General features: G+C 48.5%; 1 protein-coding gene across 1 annotated transcript; it reads left to right on the forward strand.

Moving 5' to 3' along the window:
- Positions 1-6,298: 6,298 nt before the first annotated feature.
- On the forward strand, positions 6,299-9,406 carry LOC135980780 (uncharacterized). The gene is made up of 2 exons (XM_065580907.1): positions 6,299-7,927; positions 8,752-9,406. The coding sequence occupies exons 1-2, from the start codon at positions 7,390-7,392 to the stop codon at positions 9,252-9,254; spliced, it is 1,041 nt and encodes a 346-aa protein (XP_065436979.1). The 5' UTR covers positions 6,299-7,389; the 3' UTR covers positions 9,255-9,406.
- The last annotated feature ends 1,421 nt before the right edge of the window (positions 9,407-10,827 follow it).

Consider the following 10,827-nt stretch of genomic DNA (forward strand, 5'->3'; position numbering starts at 1 on the left):
AGGAGTGCGGGGTGCGGCAGGGGGTTCAGGGCAGGGAGTCGGGATGCAGGGTGTGGCAGGGGGCTCAGGGCAGGGGTCAGGGTACGGCAGGGGGTCGGGGTGCAGGAGGGGTGCAGGGTATGGCAGGGGGTCAGAGTGTAGGGTGCGGCAGGGGGCTCAGGGCAGGGGGTTTGGCTGCAGGAGGGCTTCGGGGGGCAGGGCCTGGCCCGGCGCGTACCGGGGGCAGGGCAGGCTCCCTCCCTGCCTGCCTGTCTGCCCTGCTCCCGCCCCGCTCTGGGAAGAGGCTGGAAGGGGGGGCGGAGGGGCTGTGTGTTGCTTCAGGCACCGCCGCCAGCAGCTTCCATTGGCCGCGGTTCCCCGTTCCCAGCCAATTGGAGCTGCTGGGGGTGCTGCCTGAAGCAACAGCCACACACAGCCCCTCCGCCCCCCTTTCCCCATGTTCCAGCCTCTTCCCGGAGCAGGGCAGGGCAGGCAGGTACGGAGCCTGCCCTGCTCCCGGTGCATGTCCAGCCGGAGCCGCTCTGGTAAACACTGGGGGAGGGCAGGGGGCTGCGAGAGGCCGCAGAAAATCACCCCGAGGGCCGCGTGTTTGAGTCTCCTGATCTAGATCCTTCTTACTCTACATAAAATTTAAAAGAATGGCAACAAACTAAAATCCTCTTCCTTACTCCATCATTTTGTGAAGTAATCATGTTGTCTAACTGGTGGTCCCTCTAATCTTCGTCCCCTAAACTCTCCTTCTTGTCTCATCTCACTATATCGTATCTAATACTGGTTTTAATTCTGGGTTCTACTATCTTTGTGGGGCTACAGTGACTTGTATCTGATAGCAGGATCAGAGGCTTAGTTTGTAAGCTCTTCAGCTCAAGGACTGGGACTCTTCTGGTTTTGGGAGGCTCCTATAACACAATGAGATGCCATTATAAATAAAATTATAACAACGTACTAGTAATAATTAAGAAATGCTTTAGATGCTGCTGCTTATGTATTTTTGAATGCTTGGAATAAAAAATTTGAAATGTGAATAAAAATACATTCTTTATACAGGTAGTGAATTTATTATCTCTGTAATGTAAAAAAAGAAATGAAAATATCACTCCAGTGTACTTTCATTGTACTGTAAACATATTTTTAAAATTAAAATTTTAAAGCTAAATTTACAGAAAGATGATTTTAATGAAAATTGCTACATTTTCAAAATCATCAACAAAATTCATTGCAAATAGTTAAATATTGTGGCTGTGCTTGATATTGGATTCTGAAGTAAAATGGGATATTTTGTATGCTTGATTGTTTCAGGTATCTTTTTCTCTTAGGTTCATGAGAGTTTGCAAGAATAATTCCAGATTCTGGTCCAGCAAGATCTTGTAAAATTCAGAGAAGAATCTGTGGGTTTGCTTAATTGAAAATCAAGCAATGACTTCTATCAGCTCTTGCAAGAAGATAGGGGCCTCTTATGTGTGTCCTTGCATGTGAACATGGGAAAGAGCAAACTATACAGAAAATAAGAGAGAAATTCTTACAAGCGATTGAAAAAGCATGTTTGTTATAAGGTTCTTCACAGAAGAGCCTGAAAGTCCTTTCCCCCCCCCCTGCATTGATAAGAAGGGTTTTCTTGTGTGAATGGGTTTTCTTGAATGGTCAGAATGTTGGAAAGACAGCACACTTGTTTCTATCTCTAAATAATAGTTTACTTGCTTTTTTAAGTAGAGCTAGTCGAAAATTCACCATGGGTTTTCAGGTTTTGTTTTGTTTTGACAAAAAGTCTAAATTTTCAGCTATTTTGGTGAAAATTTTTGGTGGAATATTTTCCCCCTGACCAACTATATTTGACAATATGTTTGACATTAATTTGCCTTAGCTGAAAATGTACAAATTCAGCCTGGTTGTAGATCAGATTTCCTCTGAGTTTGTGTCTGTTCGATTGGATCCCTGGCAAATTTACCCTCCCCTTTACTTTAATATCTATTTCCAAATAGAGAATCCTGCCTCAGATATCTGTCATGTGTGTATCCCAAAGTATGTGTTTCATTAGAGTATTCAGAAAGATGTGCTGGAATAAAATGGAAACATTCATCTCTGAGAATTGATCAGTTTTTCAGTTTGTAATGAAGAGGAGTCAGAGCACCATCTAGTGGGTGAGTGGAATGATTAAATAGAGGTCAGTGTTAGATTGCAGTCAGCTTAAAAAACATTTAATAGAAGTAAATACAGCGGGCCAGTTTCTCAGCTTGTGTAAACTGGAATGGCGTATTGAAGTCAATGGAGCTACACTGATTTACATGTACTGAGGATCGGAGAGAGCAGACAGGGCTTTTGAGGTACTAGGTCCACTAGCTCAGTAAAGAATAAAATACCCCTCGCAAAAGAAAAGTTGTTTGCCTCCAAGGCATGGAAGTTATACGGATGTGATACAATTAGTTGTGCCTTCTCATCTTTGGATATGGTACATCTCACAATGGCGTGCTCCAGCTGAAGCAACAACCTAAGGTAGAGATGGAGAAATGAGGAGTGACATACTGGCCCTGTTGAAGTCAATGGTAAAATTCACATTGATTTCAATGGAGCCAGAGTTTCACCTGAGATACCTGCTAACATGAACCAAGTTGTTTTCGTAACCTGCGTACTACAACTTACACTGTGTATCCCTTACATGTATTTAATGTGTATAAACCCTTTGTACGAACATGTTAAACACCCAAGGCCTTATTTACCACTGCAATACTCCAGCTTTATACAGTTGTAACTCCACTGAGCCAGATTCACTGGTATGATTGCAATGCTTTGCATTGTTGCGTGGCACAAAGCAGCCAGAGCATCTCAATGGATTTGGCCACTGATTTCACTTGAATTATGTCAGTAAAACTGCAGTAATGCAATGGTAAATCAGGCACGTTTTCTGATGTGTATTTTTCTATATACCACATATTTGTCATTATCTAAAAACTATAAATTTGGTACCATAAAATTACAGCTTACTTTAATTCACATTATTGTGGACTCTGTTGTGCAGTAATTGACCACCAAAGGAATTGTTTTCTATGCTGAAGGTAAGTGTAACAGGGGTAAATATCATTTGTGTGGTAATAGCGTCTCTATTTCTCAGCCTTTGAAAAATTTTCATTTTGAAGATAATGAAGTCAGCTGGCCAGAGACTTTTTATAGCAGAGTTAATATACAAAGGGAATTGTATGTCCCCGATCCATTCATATGTTGAAAAAGTTAAACTCTTGTTATAGGCCCATTCAAACAAAATGTTACCAACCCGCATAATATTTGCTGGCTTTCTTAAAGCCGAGGCCTTGGGGAATCATTTTCTCGTGATAATCTCAGCTTTTATTTATTAATTTAAAAAAAGTAAGTTTCTAGCCCAGCTGGTTATGGAGAAAAGCTCAAAAAAAGATGAACCTTAAAGGGTCAGAAAGCAGAAGGCAAATAAAAAGAACCCATAATTTATTATTTGTTTAAAATCTCATGATTATTAAGCCACAGTCATGAGTTGGGGGCCTGGTTTTAGAACACCTGGGGCTGGCAATATTGCAACAGGCCTTTAAAGTGAGTTAATGCCTACTTGAGAAATGACTGCATGCAGAAATGGGAGGATAGACTAACAGAATACCGCAGGCTAAAGGCAAAGTACTGTTTTTTCCTGTGGTCATGACTCTAGGTTGTGTTGCTATTTAAGACGGAAGTTGTTTTGCAACTACGTTCTCACGTTCCAGTTTTAAAAGTTAGCCCTTCTGCTTAGATAGAAAAGAATCTTGAATAGAAAAAAAAAAAGATTGTGTGAAAACTCATTTAAAGCAAATAACGCTCACTAGATGTTTAATCAGGTGACCATGGCTGTCTCAATGTGGCACATTTTTCAGTCTGTTTGATTTTCATGATGATCAGATCATGTTGCAGTCCTGAAGCCTGGGTATTTCCTATAGTCAGGTTGCTTTTCTGTTATAAGGCAGCTGTGTTCTCTGTTGACTCAGAACGTTGGACTTGATTCTGCTCTGACACCAGTGTAAATGAGAACTCACTGTGAGATCAAAATCAGGACTATTAATGCAGCCAAGGGTCAGATCTGTGGTCAGCTGTGTGGGGTGTGACAGGCCATTACTGCTATGCATGATAAGTAGGAGAGCCAGACTGAGGTTCTGGATGATATCACAAACCCAGTCACGCTACTAACCATCTTGTACCTATTGTCGTGTGTTTTTCCTGATGGGGCACCCATCCATGCATAGATTCAGCATCAAGCACATGCTCCTGCTTTGGCCCATTCTCCCCCCAACACAGTCCATCAGTGAACCAGCCTGTCACCACTGCTCAACGTCTCCCGCAGACTAAGGATTTGTTTATAGGTAGAGTTAGAGCACTGCAAGCTGGGTTGTAAATCTACAGCTCTCCAGCAGGCTGCGCAGTAACTGTCCCTGTGGACCCAGATACTGCACACTAAAAATTCCCTAGTGCACTTTGAGCTACTTTGATTTGAAACAGCAGTATACAAAGCACACTAGGGAGTTTTTAGTGCTCAGCAGAAAGGTCCACGTGGACAGTTAGTGTGTGGCATCTTGGAGCGCTGTAGATTTACACCCCAGGATGCCATGTGCTAACTTGCTGTAGGGACATGCCCTAAACCAATCCTTCCCTACAATGTGCCACAGCCCGGTAACCCACCAAGAACCTATACCTAGCCTCAGCCCCCAGGTACCTCTGTTTCTCAGGCCATGCCAAAGCACCTGATCCCTTCTCTTTTACCAGTCCTTACCCACATCCTAGCACTCTTGTGTGTCTATTTCCTCCCCCGGAACACAATCACCTTTGTAAATCTAACCCCTGGCTCTGTAACCCTGACCCCCCCCTCCTCCCCCCCCCCGCCCAGCAGCCTACTCAGGGTCAATTGAACCAATTTATCTCTGGCAGCCCTGCTTCTATATGGTATCGTAAATGCAAGGTCAGAGCGGGGTTGGCTGACCCCGTCCCAGCCCATCTTTCCAAGCAGGCCCTGCAGCCTGGCACAGTGCTCCAGACATGCTGTGATTACTGCCATCAACCCAAAAATCTAAAACACAAAAATGAGCAGTGGTTTGCAGAGAACATCCCCTAATGCACCCCCCTTCTCCCCACATTATAGATAGAGGATGTGTCTTCCCTCTCTACACAACATTAAGACTATGAGGAAACCACATAGACACAGTTGTGTTCCAAATAAATGTTTTTAACATATATATATATACATTGTTGCTCCATACCATAAGCACTCAGTAGCTTTTGCAATAGAAGATGGGGAGGCCCACTACATAGCTTCCCAACTAATTAAAGGGGTACTTCCCAATTCCTATACATTGCAGGTATTCCGTGTTGCACTACTATATTATGCAAGATGCAGCATGCCAGGAATATCCATTGACCCACCTGGGCTTATACTGCAGTGTGCCACAAGACAGATGGAGACACCTCCACTGAATCTTGATACCAAAGGCTCTCTCACTATTACTGGCTGAGTGGTTTAGTGGGTATGATGATAATGGCTTTTGGCTTCAGTCTGAGAGTTGACAATGGCACCATGAACCATGATTGTGTGGGATATTGTCCACAGGTGCTGAATTTCAGCTTTCCCTGGGGTTGCTTTACCCCTGCTCCGCCCTAGGCCCTACCCCACTCCACCCAAGGCCCACCGAGGGCCGGCTCCAGGCACCCAAGCACATGCTTGGGGCGGCACCTGGTAAGGGGCGGCGGGGGGAGTGCGGCGCGGCATTCCGCGGGGGGGGGGGTGCTCCGGCGGCGCGGCGCTGGGGGGGCGGGCTCCGGTTGCGTGGGGCTCGGCGAGGGGGCAGCGCGGGGCGCGGCGCTGGAAGGGGGTTCCGGCGGCGCTCGGTGGGGGCGGGCTCCGGCGGGGCGGCGCTCGGCGGGGGGGGCGCAGCATGGGGCTCGGGCTCGGCACTCGGGGGGGGGTTCCGGCGGCACTCGGCGCAGGGGAGGGGTGGGCTCTGGCGCGTGGCGCGCGGCGTGGGGGGGCAGCGTGGGGGGCAGCGCTCTGGGGGGGCGGCGTGGGGGGCAGCGCTCTGGGGGGGGTTCCGGCGGTGCTCGGCTGGGGGGGGCGGCGCGGCGCTCGGGGGGGGCCTGGGGGGACGGCGCTTTTTTTTTGCTGCTTGGGGCAGCAAAAAAGCTAGAGCCGGCCCTAGGCCCACCCTTGCTCTGCCTCTTCCTGCCCTACTCCTCCCACCCACCCAGTGTCAAACTCAAAAATGTCTCGTCACACACATCTGTTTCTCTGGCTCATGCCAATAACTCTCACATTCACCCTGAAGTTCCTTCCCACCTTGTGTCTTTTGAATGGACATATTGCTGCCACTCACCTATTAGTGGCCCCCATGTGGTTCTCCTGATGCAGGCCATGGCAGGTGACAGGTGCCAGGTTTGATCCCTCTATGCCTACAGTGAGATAGGCATGCAGCCACTAGGTTGAAAAGACCAAATAGGCACTCAGGGGATTCTCTTTCAGCAAGGGGACTGAAAGGTGGCAGGTGCATCTGTGCACATGTTCTGATGGTTCAGGCTGGGACTGCACCTAAGAATGAGCCCCAGATCCTATGGCCTTGGCCATTTGCCATGGGGTACTGGTTGTCTTTTGAAATGTCAATAGGTACTGATAGGTGGGAAAATAGGTGGTATGGGGACTTTGGTGTGGCTCTGAAAATGTCAGTAGTGCTTAAGCAGTTGACTTGGTCACCTATCTGTATCTTCAGGTGCCTAAATACCTTTATACATCTGTCTCTGTGCCTACATGGTAACGTTTTACCAGTTAAACCAGTATAGTTATACTGGAATGGTTATACTAGTCTAACCCTCTGTGGGGAAATTCTTATTCTGAAATACAGGTGGCTTTTTTTTTTTATTTAGCTTAAACCACTTCCCAAATGATGTAAGCTAAAACTGGCCATTTTATACTGGAATGTGTCCATACTGGGTGTTATGCTGGTATAACTATATTGGTTTAATTTCATATCTTAAGCCTGGTCTAAACTACGGGTTTAGGTCGACTTTAGCAGCGTTACATCGAATTAAGCCTGGACACCTCCACACGATGATGCCCTTTCTTTCGACTTAAAGGGTCCTTTAAACCGGTTTCTTTACACCACCTCCGACGAGGGGATTAGCGATAAAACCGGCCTTTGCGGGTCGGAATTGGGGTAGTGTGGACGGAATTCGACGTTATTGGCCTCCGGGAGCTATCCCACAGTGCTTCATTGTGACCGCTCTGGACAGCACTCTCAACTCAGATGCACTGACCAGGTAGACAGGAAAAGACCCGCGAATGTTTGAATTTCATTTCCTGTTTGCTCAGCGTGGAGAGCACAGGTGACCACGCAGAGCTCATCAGCACAGGTAACCGTGATGGAGTCCCAGGATCGCAAAAGAGCTCCAGCATGGACCGAACGGGAGGTACGGGATCTGCTCGCCATATGGGGAGATGAAGCAGTGATAGCTGAACTCCGTAGCAGTAAAAGAAATGGAAAAGTATTAGAAAAGATCTCCAAGGCCATGAAGGACCGAGGCCATAACAGGGACACACAGCAGTGCCGCGTGAAAATTAAGGAGCTACGGCAAGCTTACCACAAAGCCAGAGAAGCAAACGGAAGGTCCGGGGCAGAGCCGCAAAGTTGCCGCTACTACGCGGAGCTGCATGCGATCCTAGGGGGTGCAGCCACCACTACCCCAACCGTGTGCTATGACTCTCTCACTGGAGAAACACACAGGGAAGACGGTTCGGGGAACGAGGAAGATGAGGATGGAGGTACTGTAGGTAGCTCACAGCAGCAAGGAAGCGGAGAAACCGGTTTCCCCAACAGCCAGGATATGTTTGTGACCCTGGACCTGGAACCAGTAACCCCCGAACTCACCCAAGACCCTCAGGGCACACAGGAGACCTCTGGTGAGTGTACCTTTGTAAATATTTGTAAACATTACACATGGTTTAAAAGCAAGCGTGTTTAATGATTAATTTGCCCTGGCAATCGCGGCCAGTACATCTACTGGAAAAGTCTGTTAACGTGTATGGGGATGGAGCGGAAATCCTCCAGGGACATCTCCAGAAAGCTCTCCTTTATGTACTCCCAAAGCATTTGCAAAAGGTTTCTGGGGAGGGCTGCCTTATCCCGTCCGCCATGGTAGGACACTTTACCACGCCAGGCCAGTAGCACGTAGTCTGGAATCATTGCATAACAAAGCATGGCAGCGTATGGTCCCGGTGTTTGCTGGCATGCAGACAATATCCATTCCTTATCTCTCTTTGTTATCCTCAGGAGAGTGATATCATTCACGGTCACCTGGTTGAAATGGGGTGATTTTATTAAGGGGACATTCAGAGGTGCCCGTTCCTGCTCTTCTGAACAGAAATGTTCCCCGCTGTTAACCACGCGGTGGGGGGAGGGGTGAAGTGATCATCCCAGAGAATCGGGTGTGTGTGTGTGTGTGGGGGGTTTACTTGGGTTTGTGCCGCATGTTAACCCGGAAACCGCAGCCCCTCCTTTTACATTGAAAACCCATTTTAAGTGGCCAACCCAATTCATCCTTGATATGGGAAATGCGCTGCTGTTTGCAACCTTTCCCGCATGTTAAGAAGGTTAAAAAAGCCAAAACACTGTGGCCTACCATGGCTGCCTGCAAGCCGAAATATGCGACCTTGTAATGAAAGAGTGTACCCATCGTTCTCTAAAATGTGTCTTTTTTAACCATCTCTCCCTTCTCCTCCACCAGCTGCAAATGTTTCTCCTTCGCAGAGGCTAGTGAACATTAGAAAGAGAAAACGTAGGACGAGGGACGATATGTTCACGGAGCTGCAGATGTCCTCCCACGCTGATAGAGCACAGCAGAATGCGTGGAGGCAGTCAATGTCGGACATGAGAAAAGCACAATATGAACGAGAGGAGAGGTGGCGGGCTGAATGGCGGGATGAAAAGAGCAAGTGGCGGGCTGAAGACGATAGGTGGCGTCAGCTTGCAGACAGACGGCAAGAGTCAATGCTCCGTCTGCTGGAGCATCAAACTGATATGCTCGAGCGTATGGTTGAGCTGCAGGAAAGGCAGCAGGAGCAGAGACCGCCGCTACAGCCCCTGTGTAACCAACAGCCCTCCTCCCCAAGTTCCATAGCCTCCTCACCAAGACGCCCAAGAACACGGTGGGGGGGCCTCCATCCACCCAGTCACTCCACCCCAGATGATCGCCCAAGCATCAGAAGGCTGGCCTTCAATAAGAGTTAAAGTTTTAAAATGCAGTGTGTCCTTTTCCATCCCTCCTCCCCCACCCATCCCAGGCTACCTTGGCAATTATCCCCCTACTTCTGTGAGGAACTAATAAAGAATGCATGAATGTGAAAAAACAATGACTTTATTGCCTCTGCAAGCGGTGCTCGAATTGGGGAGGGGAGGGTGGGGTGGGGTGGTTGGTTTACAGGGAAGTAGAGTGAACCGGGTCGGGGGGGGTGGGTTTGGAGGGTTCATCAAGGAGAAACAAACAGAAGATTCACACAGTAGCCTGGCCAGTCACAAAACTCGTTTTCAAATCTTCTCTGATGCGCACCGCGCCCTGCTGTGCTCCTCTAACCGCCCTGGTGTCTGGCTGCGCGTAATCAGCGGCCAGGCGAGTTGCCTCAACCTCCCACCCCGCCATAAATGTCTCCCCCTTACTCTCACAGATATTGTGGAGCGCACAGCAAGCAGCAATAACAATGGGGATATTCTTTTCGCTGAGGTCTGAGCGAGTCAGTAAGCTGCGCCAGCGCGCTTTTAAACGTCCAAATGCACATTCCACCACCATTCGGCACTTGCTCAGCCTGTAGTTGAACAGGTCCTGACTCCTGTCCAGGCTGCCTGTATACGGCTTCATGAGCCATGGCATTAAGGGGTAGGCTGGGTCCCCAAGGATCACGATAGGCATTTCAACATCCCCAACGGTTACTTTCTGGTCCGGGAAGAAAGTCCCTTCCTCCAGCTTTCAAAACAGACCAGAGTTCCTGAAGACGCGAGCATCATGTACCTTTCCCGGCCATCCCACGTTGATGTTGGTGAAACGTCCCTTGTGATCCACCAGTGCTTGCAGCAGCATTGAAAAGTACCCCTTGCGGTTTACGTAGTCGGTGGCTTGGTGCTCCAGTGACAAGATAGGGATATGGGTTCCGTCTATGGCCCCGCCACAGTTTGGGAATCCCATTTCAGCAAAACCATCCACTATTGACTGCACGTTGCCCAGAGTCACTACCCTTGATATCACCAGGTCTTTCATTGCCCTGGCAAATTGGATCACAGCAGCCCCCACCGTAGATTTGCCCACTCCAAATTGATTCCTGACTGACCGGTAGCTGTCTGGCGTTGCAAGCTTCCACAGGGCTATCGCCACTCGCTTCTCAACTGTGAGGGCTGCTCTCATCTTGGTATCCTGGCGTTTTAGGGCAGGGGAAAGAAAGTCACAAAGTTCCATGAAAGTGCCCTTACGCATGCAAAAGTTTCGCAGCCACTGGGAATCGTCCCATACCTGCAGCACGATGCGGTCCCACCAGTCTGTGCTTGTTTCCCGGGCCCAGAATCGGCGTTCCACGGCATGAACCTGCCCCAGTGACACCATGATTTCCACATTGCTGGGGCCTGTGCCTTGTGAGAGGTCTATGTCCATGTCAATTTCCTCATCACTCTCTTCGCCGCGCTGCAATCGCCTCCTCGGCTGGTCCGGGTTTCGCCTTGGCATGTCCTGGCTCTGCATATACTCCAGGACAATGCGCGTGGTGTTCATAGTGCTCATAATTGCCGCGGTGATCTGAGCGGGCTCCATGATCCCAGT

The sequence above is a fragment of the Chrysemys picta genome, chromosome 1 (genome assembly GCF_011386835.1).
Source record: "Chrysemys picta bellii isolate R12L10 chromosome 1, ASM1138683v2, whole genome shotgun sequence".
In the NCBI taxonomy this organism is placed as follows: domain Eukaryota; kingdom Metazoa; phylum Chordata; order Testudines; family Emydidae; genus Chrysemys; species Chrysemys picta.

Excerpts from the sequence above, each read along its gene's own strand:
- LOC135980780 (XM_065580907.1), top strand. The coding sequence starts at position 7,390 with ATGGAGTCCCAGGATCGCAAAAGAGCTCCAGCATGGACCGAACGGGAG. Across the intron at positions 7,928-8,751 it reads GGGCACACAGGAGACCTCTG|CTGCAAATGTTTCTCCTTCG; the intron begins GTGAGTGTACCT and ends CTCCTCCACCAG.